This window comes from Empidonax traillii, unplaced genomic scaffold, assembly GCF_003031625.1.
Source record: "Empidonax traillii isolate 1590-97213 ecotype Southwest subspecies unplaced genomic scaffold, ASM303162v1 scaffold1356:size330773, whole genome shotgun sequence".
Taxonomy (NCBI): domain Eukaryota; kingdom Metazoa; phylum Chordata; class Aves; order Passeriformes; family Tyrannidae; genus Empidonax; species Empidonax traillii.
Window position 1 is genome coordinate 44,085 of NW_020956549.1, and position 13,505 is coordinate 57,589.

Here is a 13,505-nt window from a genome sequence, read left to right on the forward strand (position 1 = left end):
GCAACCTGGGCTGGTGGAAGGTGTCCCTGCCCATGGCAGGGGGTGGGACTGGATGAGCTTTAAGTTCCCTTGCAACCCTAAGCCATTGCAGGATTCTGTGGTTCCACTGTGGGTCTCTTCTACAGGCTGTGATGGTTATTATGGGATGTGATTCCTGTGTGGCACTGGGTGATGTTTGTGAGTCTGGGTCTTACAGAGGTTGCAAGTGATTCCCAGGGACTGGGATTAGGAGTTCCTTGGTCTCAAGCCTGGAGGAGACATCCCTGGGCTTCCCAGCTGAACCCATGGAGTGTGAGGTTTGTGCAGGCCAAGGGTCTTCTTCAGAGCTTGGAAAAGGAGGTGAGAGATGGGGAAAGCACCGAGCACTTTTACTGGAAGCCGTAAAAATGAAAGTGTGATACGTTTCTCTTCCTCACTTTCCACAAAGGAACAGAAAGTGTTAACTCTGTGGGCATGGAAGTAGGTTTTATGCCTTCTTTTGCATCTCATGAGTCTGGGCTTAGTCCTGGGCTGAGCTGTTGGTTTAGGGTAAACTCCCAGTATTGCTGTCTGATCTTAGGAACTGACTGGGGTTGCATTGCCACGGTGTCTGTTTGTCTCCCAGCACACCATAATTTCTGTATTAACATGTGCTTAGGGCAGGCTTGGAAGGGCTGTGTTGTGACAAATCAGCACTGCAAACTCCTGAGAACCCAAGGAGTTTACCTTGCAGCCCAGTGGCAGAGCTGACAGAAGGTGTTAGCTTCTCCTGCATCCCAGCCTGTCCCACCCCAAAGGCATTCATTCCCCTCCTTTCTTGGACCATTTTCTCCCTCTAATCTTTCAATATTTTGAGCAAGATTTTCCTTGATTTGTCATTACAGTTTTTCTCTCTTCACAAGAAACAAAAATTAGTTGGAGGTGCAGTGGCGGGAGCCTGAGATCCCTCAATTCTGAGTTTTATCTTTTTTTCCCCCTTCACTGACATGGGCAGTAAAAGCACTTAAACCTCATCACGCCATTAAACGCTTGCCAGTGGCTACTGGCACTTGAGGCATCGGTACAATTCCATTGCAGGCTCTGAAAGTTCATTTCAGTCCCTGACTGATGAGGTTCCTGCAGGTGAGGCTGGTTTTTTTTGGGGGGTGATGGTATTAGTTCAGCCTTGCAAAATATTACTTGCCTGAGGTGAGCGGTAGGTTTTGACGGGTGAGTAAAGAATCATCAGTCACCATCACAGCAAAGGCCAGTGGTGGTTGTGTCTGAGCTGGGAAGTGTTGGAAGCAGCTCCTGAGACCAGATTCCTTGTGCTGCAAGAAGCCATGAGGGGTTTTTTGTGTGTGTTTCTGTTTGAGTTGCAGTTCTGTCCCTCACTCGTGCCACAGCAGTGCCTGGCAGATGTGACACTCCGAGTGGCTGCCGGAGCTCGCGGGAGAGGCACAGAGCTCCCAGTGCCAGCTCTGAGGGGAAGGACCAGCTTTGCTCAGTGCCCCTCTCTGTTTTGGGCAAGAAAGTTCATTTGTAAGTCAGTTATTCCCAGAGCAGCACAGACTCAGATGGTTCTCTCCATGCCAGCTGCTTCTCACATGGAATTTTGCCTCCTGGTCCGTGGAAGCTCAGCCAGAAGGGCTGCAAACTTTTTGTTATTACTTGATTTACAGTCTTTGGGCTTATTGCACCGTGGTGTTTCTCACATTTACCCTCACAGAGAGACGCTGAAATCCTCATGTCATTGGAAATCAACCTGGCAGTGCCTGAAATGGGATTTCTGTTGGAATGTTTGTCTTCCCGTTAGTTTTGATGGTGTTCAGAGAAATAGAGCGAACCCCCATCCACCCATTTATCTCCCACTTCGTTTGTTTGTGTGAATGTGTGCCTTTTTTGCTTTCTTTTTCTTTATTTTTGGTCTCCTGGCCAAGGCAAGATGGATGTTAAAAGCCAAAGCTGGTTTTCTGCAGGAATGATGAAGAGTTTTCCCAAGGCTGCACTGGCTCGGGGCAGAAAGGAGATCAAAAACCTGAGTATTCCTGACCCCTGCCTGTGGATTCCCTGTCTAAAGATAAAGCACAGGGGTCTGGGTGGGAGCATATTAATTAGGCCCCATTATCTCTGCCAACCTGGCATTCATTTATCATTTCATAAATCCGAATCTGCAGCTTGGGACTGAATGATTCGTCTCAATTTTGTTGTCCCTTCGTTTGCCTTAATGTTTCTTTTTCTGAGCTGAAAAGAAATTGGGACAAATGAGGAACATTTGGGCCTGACTGTGGCTCCTCTAAATGTTTCAGGTTAGTTTCTGGTCTCTCTTTAATTGCACCATTTGCTTCCTTTTATTGGGTTATCTGATTTTATTGTAGATTTTACTGATAGGGAGCATATAAGAAAAGTAAGTACTTTACTGTATTTTCCTATGGGTTTTAGTGGATTTATAAAATACAGCAATAAGAAGACCCATTATTGTATCAGGTCTTCTCTGGTTAAGTTCAAGATTATTTTCTACATTGTGATTTTTGACAGTTCTCCAGTTTGAAGTAAATTCTCCAACTTTGGATTGGTACCTTACCTGGGGCATGAGTGGCCACCAAGCCTGGTGGCAGCACAGAATATTTGCAATATATTCTACAGTCTGCAACTAGAAATTGTGCAGAGAAAAGACTTTGTTTTAAACAACCGGCTTGGCATTGCCAAGGCAGTGGTGAAATGTCAGTAATGTTTTCCGACAGCCTGGTGATACTCCCTCTCCCTTTCTAATTTTCTTGCTCAATTGATTTCTACAGGCAGGAAGGGTTTTAAGTGATTGTTTGCTGCTAATAGAAGTTATGGGCCTGATCTTCCTGATTCTCGGAATTGCCCACCCAAAATACTCAGAAAACAAAACCCATTCATTTCAGTCCCACATGAGAAAGACATTTCCTCTGAGAGATGGATTTTCTCATGTTGTGGGGTTGAGTCTTTACGTTCTGTTCCCATCAGGGGTTGTTTTTGGCAGGTTTTGGCAGCTGTATGTTGTGTGTTCATGGCACAACCACAGCTCTGGGGTGAATCAGAACCACAAACATGGGGTTCTGCGCTGGGTGGGGGGAATGCGTGTGGAGTGATTGATTCCCAAATGACTTTCAGCTGGTCCCTTCCATTGTGCTTCTGATGGCTGGAAATGAAGACACGGAATTGCCCTCAAAGCTGCAAGTCTTGGGGTGGAAAAGATCAATTTGAAGTGAAATAAATTGGACTTGAAGGGGCTTGAGAGCTCTGAAAAATCAGATTGTTGGTACCACATCAGGCATTCAGAACCAGATCCCCACTTTCTGCAGGTGCTGATAATCTTCCTCTTCCTTCTTTTCCTCCTCCATGGAATTGGATCCACTGACTCCTTTGGATTATTATTTTGCTAACTTTTGCCCTGTATTTAGCCCCAAATCATTACCCTCCTGCTCCTTAAACATCTGAAGTGTTTTGCCTCTTAACCAGCAGTAACGTTCCTTTGCTTTTATTGATTCCTCATCATAGCAGAGAAGCAGCAAAGCACCACATTATTTATTAGACTGAAAGGCACCAAGCAATGTTGTGTTGTTTTATATTAAATGACCAAGTATAAGAGCCCTGATTGCCTCTGTTGATGGGTCTGGTAGGAATGTCCAGCTGGGACATGGTAACTGGCTGCCCAGGGAGCCACTTCAAGATGCCAAACACTTCTTTGTTGTTGTTGTTTTTGCTATTTAATCCTATTTTTTCCCCCTTCTCTTCCTGCTCTATTCCAGTTCTTGCATGCACGATGAGATATCTTTTTCCTTAATTCATTTCAGAAATATCTCAGGAAGGGCAGATTATTTCTGGGGAATTGTGTGGATTTTATATTATCAAACCCGCTCTCTTGTGTAAAGGAAAATGCAGTCCTGATTGTAACACTGTGCAATTCCAGAATTTAGGAATGAGGGATATTGCCTTGAAGAGCCTCAGGATGAAGCTGTAGGTTGGCTCCATGATCTGCCAGGCCTCAGATCAGAAACTGTCAATAAAGATTCAGGTTGTTTTTTTGATATTAATTGATACGGTTTGGGGGAGCTGGACTTGCCCAGCTCACCTGGCTGGGGTTACATCATCAGGTTATTGCAGGAGGAGGCACCAGCCTTTGTCTCTGCTGGTTTGGGCAGAATCAGAACTGTTAATTCACGTGCAAGAGTGTCACTATCCCAAAAATGAACCTGCTCCTTCACAGTGATGTTTGCTCCTGGGCAAGCTCTGCTCCAGAACATCACGTGGAGCTCTGGACCTGCTCCTTCCACCGACCTTCTGCCCATGGTACTGAGCTGTCCCCACCATCCACAGAGAGGAACCCCTGGGATCTGCCTGGGATGCAGATCCTCCATCCCCAGGAGAGCAGTGAATCCTGCAGGAAGCTGAGTCCCCTTGGAATTCTTGTTCCTTCAAGACAGATTGTTCCTCCTTGTGCTGAAATGAAACTGATGCTCTGTCTCTTCAGGGCTGCAGAGCAGGAAGTGAGGGAGCCTCTTAGAAGCAAGTCCAGCGTCTTTGAAGCTTTGAGAAATACAGGCTTTAGATAAAAAGGAGGAAAGAGGAGGAAGAACATTTGGGATAAGGCTTTGATAGGGTGCTGGAGGCAAGATCCCAAGCCCAGGAAGCGGGCAGGAGTAGGAGGAGGATGGTGCTTCTCAACTCATCGAGGAGCTCTTCCTCAGAGGTGAAGCAGATGCTTTTAAACTGAGTTCAGCAGGTTTGAGCAAAGCACGGATGGCTGAGGAAAGATCTCAGACTAATGAAGTGCTTGGAATAAATGCTTTGGAGCAGAGCTTGCAAATGCAGCCACCTTTGACTTGCCTCTTTCATTCCGGAGTTCAGTAGCTCCGTATTGCAGACAGGGAAGAAGATCAAGGAGTGAGTAATCCTTGCAGCTATTTGCTCATCAGAAAGGTGGTTTTTTTAATTTAAAGTTTATATTTTTTTTCCGTGCTCGGTTGCATTTGCAGGTCAGGACTAATAAAAGTTGCATATTGACACTATTTAACACACTTTAATGATTTTATCTGCACCAGTGAAGTGTTCCTGCGTAGCCTGGGGAGTTTTTTTAAGCTCAAAGGGTGGCTCTCTGAAGTCTGCCCCGTATCATTCCTTTTCCATTGCTGCCCTGTGTGTGTCTGGAGAGGTTTTCTTGTTCTGTGTCTGGATTTCCTCTGTGTGTGTGTGTGTGTGTGTGTGCAGGGGATGGGTGTCACACAAAGAAGGGCAGGTTATTCCTCAGTGTCACCGTTCTCCAGCAGTATTCCCTCTGCCTGTCCCACATTCCTCTGCTCCTCTGGGAAATTAATTTCCCACCAGAACAAGTGTCATTGAAGATGGGTTGAGAGCCACTTGGCCCCTGGCAGCTCCAGATGTTTTGCAGTGTGGATGCAGCACAGCTGTCACTGTGCTCTGGGGGCTTTAAAGCCCATCCAGCTCCAGCTGAGGGTCACAGGGGACGAATTCCTGTGGAATGTGACCCTTCTGTCGACAGCTGGGGGGGGGGTCCTGCTGTCAATTTTAGGGAAGTTGCTGCACATGGTAACTGCAATAAATATAATTGTGTTTGTTGGACGAATTTGAACCTCAGCAGAGCTGTGGGTGTTTATCCTGCGTGCTCTTCAGGAGCTCTGTGTTCCCAAGGGAAGCACATCCAAAGCAGGTACAATTAATCACAGAATCACAGGATACTGTGAGTTGGAAAGGACCCACAGGGATCATTGAGTCCAGCTCTAAAGTAAATGTTACTTAATTGACAGCCAAATGCAGCAGTGAGGTTTGAGGGAGGGGTAGCTGTTGATGGTATTTTGAAGAAGAGTTGTGTAGGGTGTTTCTCACTTTTATTGTTCCTTGGGTTTAGTGCTTTTTAATGTACATTCAGCCGTTTGTTTTTGTGCCATACCTAGTTGCTCCACAGGGAATCCTCTCCCTTCCCATCCCCCTTCCTAGTTTTTTACTGCTTGCTTTCTTTTTACCCGCAGTTTTGTTGAAATGAGTTTGGGCTGCTAGAAATCATTCCCAAAGCAGGAGCCATAAAAGCTCTTGCAGCCACAGGAGTGTATGTCAGCCCAACCACTGCTCTTCCTGCTGCTTCCAGCACTTCCACTGCCTCTACCCCTGCTTTGGAACGTGAGCATTTTACTGTGGAAGAGTTTATGGAGTTTCTGAGAAAGCTTCAGGAAGCAGGTTGAAGTGAGCTGTGTGTTTCAGCAGCCTGGTGCTCCCTGGTTGCAGCGTGTGGAATGACTCACTGGCTTATTTGGAATATTCTGGGAGCGTTTAGAGGGGATGGAATTACTGTGTAGTCATAACAATACCTGGCACAGGCAGTGTGGAAGGGGAGTGTGATTATAAAATGATTATCCTCCTGCTGAGGTTGAACTGACGTCCTGGGATCTCCTGAGTGTGGGTTCTGGGAAGGTGTGCCCTGGCTGACAGCTCTGGGGAGAGGCAGGAGCTCGTTCCTGTCCTGGTTGAGTGCATTCCCCAGTGAGGGATGGTTCCAAGGCTCCTGTAACTGAAATCAGGGGAAAACTTGAGTCCCAACAGGGAGTACAAACATCTTACTGGACTTGCACATTGATGGAGTGGACAAGAATTACCTCAGTTCTTTGCAGAGCTGCTGTTACTCTGTTCATCTAAAAACCAGTAGCCCAAACCAGGATATTTCTGTTACCACAAAAAACCTTTTATCACAGATCACTCAGTGAAGCTGTTCAGCCTCACTTACCTTGTAAATCCCTGTTTCCCTTCATTAAATCACTCACTGTTTCAGCAGCAGATAGAATCATGGAATCATTAAGCCTGGAAAAGACTTTTAAGATCATCAAGTCAGTCATCAGGAGAGGAACTGGCTCTATCACAGACACCTCAGCATGAGGAATTTTCCACAGCCTTTCAGTCAGTGAGAGTCCTGACTGAGCAGAGCTCTTGGTTCTTGCAAGTCTTCCCTGGTTTGTCTTTTCCCTGCCTGGAATCATTGCTCCATGAGGGCATGGAGAGGCTTTAGGTTGAGATAGAGGCATGTGTGGACTGTCCATAGGCAGGGAGTGCCCAATTCCAGCCAGGACCATCCAACATCCATATTGGACCATGGAGAGCAATCAAATATCAATGAAAAACATCACCTGGCTTTATCAGGATTAATCCAAGTGCTGGTCAGGAGGCTGAGAAGGGCTTTAAATAAAAAACAAGTGACTCATATCTCATATCTCATATCTGGGTTGTGTGTGGTGCTTTGTGTTTTTTTGTTTTTTTCTTTTTTTCTTCTTTTCAAGTGTTTAATGGTGCATTAAAAACTGGATTGATCAAACCAGTGCACACGAGTGGTGCCACTAATGCAGAGCAGGGAAAATGTACACACAGAAGCCCCCATGCATGATTTGAATGTCAGATTACTGGAGCAAATTACCCATCAGGACAGTGCAGATGCCTGGTGTTTTGTTAAAATATCAAGTATAAATTAATTTGCATTAGGAAGAACTCAGGAGAAAGTAAATATATGTGATGTATTGGAGTTATTCCTTACATTGTCATGCTCTCATTCAAATGAAAAATCCATGTATATCCCTTGCTAGGTATAGAAATGATTGTTTCTGTTCTCCCATCAATAATGTGCTGGTTTTAGGGGCTGCCTATGAAGGATTTTCATATGTACAAAATATATATAAAGGCAGAAGCTTTTAAACTTAACCAACTGTGTATCAGAAGCATCGAAACAAGATGGACTTGTTTGACATTTGGCTTTCCAGTTAAAGGGTTACTAAGAATAAAAGACTGTGATGAGATTTGTAACTGTGTCCTGGTTATAGCTTTAAGATTGTATCTTCCTTTGTCACTTTTACAGGGGGCAGGGTTTCTTCAAAATGAAAACATTACAGATAAAAGGGGTTTTTCCCTACTGAGGTGGTGGGCCAGCACACAGATAATGATTAGTTCCCCCTCCATGGGATTCTGAGGGTCACTCAGTGAAAGTTTGTGAAGGACTTTGACAGAACTCATTACCTGAAAGGTGGGTTAACATTTTAATTTAATAGTTGTCCTGTTTTTTGCTTCCACAGTGCCCAGACCAGACGTGTCCTACTCAGAATCCCAAACCTGTGAGCAAATGGATTGCTTTGAGAATGGGAAGTTTTGCACTCAAACGGGCTCCCAGCAGCACAGGGACAGGTAAAGAAACCCCAGATTTTTTCCTGGGTTTTGCTTAAAAACGTCTAAAGGGAACATTGTGACAGAGAAGAGTGTCCTTGTGAGTAGAATGAACTCCTTAGAGCAAGTGTTACAGTTCTGTATCCAGCAAATCCTGCAGACACCCAGGCTCTCAGCCTCCCCAGAGACACTGGGAACACTGCAGGGGTGGCGTTGCACTTCCCATTTGCTTTTGTTTTCCATTTTGGATGTTTAATGCTGTCAGAGACATTGCAGATGATTGCAGAAACAGGGGAAATAATAGAAATGTTCCCACCAGCAGTGCCTGTCAGGTGACCGAGGCTGGCAGACCTGTCAGACGGCTCCGGAGGAAGAGGAGACTCCCTCTGGATTCGGAGGATGAGGAGGAAAATGCATATGAGGATGAGGTAAACCAGGCTGCATGTCCTTGCTTTGAAGAGAGCTGTGCAAAGCAGGGGCAGTTGTTTGAGTTCCTTGTGCAGAGCAGACTGAGCTGAGGGAGGTTGTTCTGGACCCAGGGAAGGGTCTGGGGCTGTTCTGAGGAATTACAGGGCTGAGTGAATAGCTCATGTGAAGTGAAGGTCAGGGTTTCAGACTGTAACTTTCCAGGTGTAGTTACAGCCCTGCACACCAGGTGCATGTGACAGTAATAAAACCACACACCTCCAAAATGCCTTCTCTCAGTCAAGTACTATTTTGTGATATGGAATAGTAGTGCCAAACCACAGGGTTTGGTTGGGTTACCTGCATGTACACTCACTGCACTACCAGAAACCTGTATTAGTGGTGGATAAATAGAAATTCCTCAGTCCTGAGCTGATCTTTCCTTAACTTTCCTGAAGTTCAGGACCCTTTGTGCAACCCTGTTGCTCTGCCCCTGCCTGTGCAGCATCTCTCTGAGCCATTTTATTTATATTCACATATCACACATGGCTCTGTACAGCTGAGCCATTTGGGGGGGTGTTGGTGGGTACTCAAGCTGCAGCCTCTCATGTCATGAGCAGTTTAACTCATCTCCTTGCTCAGCTTTTCCCTGGGATGTGGGTGAGATGGTTTAGGGGATGGATGTTTTCAGACGTCCTTGAAGTCTCTCTCTTCCCCCTTCTCCTCCTCCTCCTTAGGAGCTGCCCCCCTGTCCCTTCTGGGGCGTGTCTGGTGGCACCTTTGCATTGCACATTTGGTCTTTTTTTTTGTTTTGGTTTGCTTTGAGAAATGACAACCTGGGAGGAATCAAACCTGAGTTTGGAAACCACACCAAAGAAATGTGAATGGCAGTTGGGCTTGGAGTGTGACACAGGGAGACCACCTTGTCTGGGGGCGGGAATTCATCCACAAAAGGAGTTCCTTGAAGCTTCTGCTTCCTTCAGGCCTTCAGCAATGACTTCTTTTTTCCCCCTTGTATCCATTCCCTGGCATGGAGGGACGTTTGAAAGGGAAAGAAAAGTGGAGTTAGAATAAGGCTGCTGACGTGAGGAGCAAATCCTGCACTGCAGAAAGCAAATCCTCTGTATTGTAATGGAGATTTCGGGCCTGGGCTGCTCTTCTGCAGCCACATCTCAATGAACTCCAGGAGCATGTATTAAATAACTTGTAAAGCGCTTTGGGATGCTGCAGGATCAAAGTTATCTGTGTAACGTTCCCTACTGCTGTTCTTGCAGGGTTATTCAAGAGACATAATGCTGGCTAATAGTCCTGCTAGTAGTTACCTGTGCCATCCTTATTGTACCTGCATTGTGAGATGATCAGAGGGAGGGAAAACCAACCTTGCTAAACTTCTTTTTAACGTATCTGTGTCTAGGAGAAGAATAAATCAAATAATATGAAAAGCCGCAGAAACACTAAACCAATAAAACAAGGTGAGCTAAGCTCAGAGTCTCTTTTCTTTACTGTTTATAGATTTTTTTTTTTCTTTTTTAGTAGCTATTATAAAGTGAATAATAATAACAATAAACAGAAGAGGAAAGGACAGCAGAGCTCATTTCACATTCAGAGTAGCTTATTAGGTACATAACCCTCTTACCACAGGCAGCTTCTGGGATGTATTAGCAGGAATATCCTGGATTTCCCTGCATGATGGGCACAGTGTGAGGATCTGGAAGGAATCAGCCTGATCCAGAGCTCACTGAAGACAATAAGAATCTTTTTTCCGTTGACTTTGGAGAGCTTCACAGCCAGAGCCTGCAGTGCTAAAGAGAAAATAAGTTGTAAACAATGGGATTGATTCTAGACTATGAGTTAAATGTGTTACATACCTTAAATGAGTCAGTGTGTAACTGGGGGGAGATGTTTAATATACATTTAAAACATAATTTTCTGTGTGTATGACTGTGGTTCTAGAATGAGTCCAAGTTATTTTCATTACCTGGGAGCTGCCTCTCTAGTAGATGCACTGTGTTATTAGCAGGTTATAAATATATGTGTGTGTATATATATATATATAAAATCTTGTGAACTGAACAAAAATTCACTTGGTTTTTCATTTATTGTATTTTAGGTTTATTGCAGCTGCAGTTATATGCCTCTCTGTGCTGTCTCTTAGTTCATATTTAACCCCTTATTCCTCTGTGAAATATCAGGAGAAGGAATTAATTTCCACATCTTTTAAGTTATTCTGCCTTGTCCAGACTTTCCACTGGCACCTCTCTCTGGGCATCTTGCCAGGGAATTCGGGTGCCATGATCCATTTGACCTGGGACATAAATAAAATTTCATTCAATGAGGAATGAGCACGGTTTTCCTCCTGCTGGAATTCCTGCTTTTCCTCAAAAGTTGGGTAACACTGCCTCCTTTGGGGTGCCACAGCAAAGCAGCTGGAGTGTTCGTGGGAGGAGAAGGAGAAGAGAGGAGAGGAGGAGAAAAGCGGGAAGCGTCAGAGAGAAATGTTGATTTTTTTTTTTCTCTTTGTTTTTGATTAATTAGTGCTTCCTGGGAAGAAGAAGGTATGGAACTGGGTTTCCTACTTGGAAGAGGAACAGATGCCAGCTGCTCCCCCCAAACTGTTCAGAGAGGTTGGCAGCTTTTTCCACTCCCTTGCTCCGTTTTTCTCTCGGGCGGCATCGCAGGATTTCTGGCTCGGTGGAGGTGGGGTTGGAGACCCCCCTCAAGCCAGCAGTAACATTTCTGAGTTGTTTTGGTGCAGACAGGCAGAGAAAGCCCCACATGTTCCTGTGGAATGAGGCATCTGCCCTGGCAGTCTCATCCCAAACCAGAGTATTAAGAATGCTGGTTGGATCTCAATCCCGAATCAACAGTGACTGTTTGGATCTGCTTTGCTCTGGATAAATGGGCTGTTGGGCAACATCCCAGGGCTGCTGGAGAGGGACAGCCTGATGTCTGTCACATGTCTGTGGCTCTACAACACCCCTTCCAGACCTTCCCTGTGGGAAACTCGAGTCAGGCAGCTCTGGGAATGTTGTAGATTCGCTCAGTGAGTGTCTGTCAGGGGGGAGGGAGGGAGTTGTGTCCGTTCAGGGAGGGTGGCAGAGGTGAGTTCAGCCCTGGGGAAGCTGCTCTTGCACATTAAACATTCAACTCCCTGTAAGCTCCTCAAAGCCAAGGGCTCCTGGTCCTTCCAGAGTGAGCTGAGCAGGAAGGTCCTGCAGTGAGTCAAAAAACCATTTACAATCCCAGTTCAGGTTTATTTTAAACCTTCACTACACTTCACTTGTTTCACTTGGATTAAGATTGCAAATAAATGAAAACCACAAATGTTTTCTGGAGTAACTGGGCTCCAGATCAAACCTGCGTTGTCCCTTTCACCATTTGAAGATGACAAGTTACCTCTGGGGAGAGTCTGGACTGACAAAGTGATTTTAGCTTTCCCAGCTCTGTTTCTGCGTTGGGCTGGGAAAGGGATTCTTTTGTGTTTGAGAAGAGCTCATTTCTGCATCTGCTCAAAGATTTGTTCACAGCTAATTGCAACAGGCCCATGGTTCAGTGTTTTTGAGAGATTAATTAGAATAACAAATCTGAAATACTGTGATCATGCCATTATTGATCCCTGAACCTGCACCTGTCTCGTAGAGCAGCAGCCACTTGGGGATAGAATTTTCTTCTCTGAGCTGAACATTAGAAGCTTTGAGTGTATCTGATGACTGCTCTGCAATAGATTTTGTCTCTAGGAATTGAAAGCAAATGTTTCTTCCCCCTCTCGCAGTATCAGTCATTCCCACAAGGTCGGAATGGATTTAAAGTTGGAATGAAATTGGAAGGGCTGGATCCTGAACACCCCTCTCGATTCTGTGTTCTCACAGTGGCTGAGGTAGTTGCTTTTCCTGTCTTTGACTCCAAAAGTCTCATGTACATTTGGGTTTGTTGTTTGTTTTTTTTTTCAGTAAAAAGTAGAAACATAAAAATAATAGTACTTTAGTTAATTAATTAAATAATTAATTAAAGGTGAGGAGTTCAAGGTGACAGTAGAGGAATGGTGGGATGTGGTCAAGTGTCTGTGCCTGAAATCCTGCTGTCAGATTTCTGCAGCTGTAGCTCAAAATAGCAAGCCTATTAATTGCCTGTGATGGAGAAATATGGAAAAGAACAGTGCAGTTGATTAGTGACTTCCTTTAAGTTCTTTATGACCCTTTCTGACAATCAGAGCTCCTCTCATTGTAGATCCAAGGCTACAGGATGCGACTGCACTTCGATGGGTACCCAGAGTGTTATGACTTCTGGGCTAATGCTGATTCCTCAGACATCCATCCTGTGGGCTGGTGTGAAAAAACAAGCCATAAGCTGCTCCCTCCTAAAGGTATGAAAAAAAAAAAAATTAAAGTGTTGTACAAGAAACCATAAATTCTCCTAAGAACTGGCTGTCCTGGCTTCATTTTGAGTGTGATTTCGTGGTGGAACTCGCTCTGAGGGGCTAAAGGGAAGAGGTGTAGCTAACACAGTGACTCACAGAAGAACAAAACAGCTTCTTTTTGATGTTCCCAGGGACTGACGTTGTTAGTCAAATTAGAAACTCGGTATTGGATGTCTCCTTGGGGTTCAGGACTTGCTTCTTCCCTGCATTTCGATTTCCCAGAAACATCTGAAGGTTGAGATTAATGATTGGCCATTAGAGTGAAAAAGAGAGGGATGCTTTAGCTGGAATGCACATCCCCTGAAGGTTTTAGCAGGGCAGTTATCATGCAAAGTTCATATTCTTCCCAGGTAATTTCCATTTCTGAAAAACCCATCGGAATGTTCCAGGGGCCAGGTAGAACAATCTTTTTATCTCTCTTCCCAGGTTTCAAGGAGGGAGAATTTAATTGGACTTCCTATCTGAAGAATTGCAAAGCTCAAGCAGCTCCAAAAAGCCTTTTTAAGACCCTCAGCACTGTAAGTGATGATGTGGAACAGAA

At 45.0% G+C, this 13,505-nt stretch overlaps 1 protein-coding gene across 4 annotated transcripts in view; it reads left to right on the plus strand.

The window, feature by feature from the left end:
* Nucleotides 1-8,059: 8,059 nt before the first annotated feature.
* The window catches only part of LOC114069765 (lethal(3)malignant brain tumor-like protein 4), a 28,597-nt gene continuing 23,151 nt past the window's right edge, over nucleotides 8,060-13,505 (plus strand). For 2 of the 4 annotated variants that reach the window (XM_027906781.1, XM_027906783.1), the window contains exons 1-7: nucleotides 8,060-8,163; nucleotides 8,462-8,570; nucleotides 9,962-10,019; nucleotides 11,083-11,171; nucleotides 12,320-12,424; nucleotides 12,775-12,910; nucleotides 13,391-13,482. In XM_027906781.1, the coding sequence (XP_027762582.1) occupies nucleotides 8,102-8,163; nucleotides 8,462-8,570; nucleotides 9,962-10,019; nucleotides 11,083-11,171; nucleotides 12,320-12,424; nucleotides 12,775-12,910; nucleotides 13,391-13,482 (651 nt within the window). In that variant the 5' untranslated portion in view covers nucleotides 8,060-8,101. Of the gene's footprint in view, nucleotides 8,164-8,461; nucleotides 8,571-9,961; nucleotides 10,020-11,082; nucleotides 11,172-12,319; nucleotides 12,425-12,774; nucleotides 12,911-13,390; nucleotides 13,483-13,505 lie in introns of those variants that run through there. The other 2 variants (XM_027906782.1, XM_027906784.1) reach the window with 2 other exon arrangements.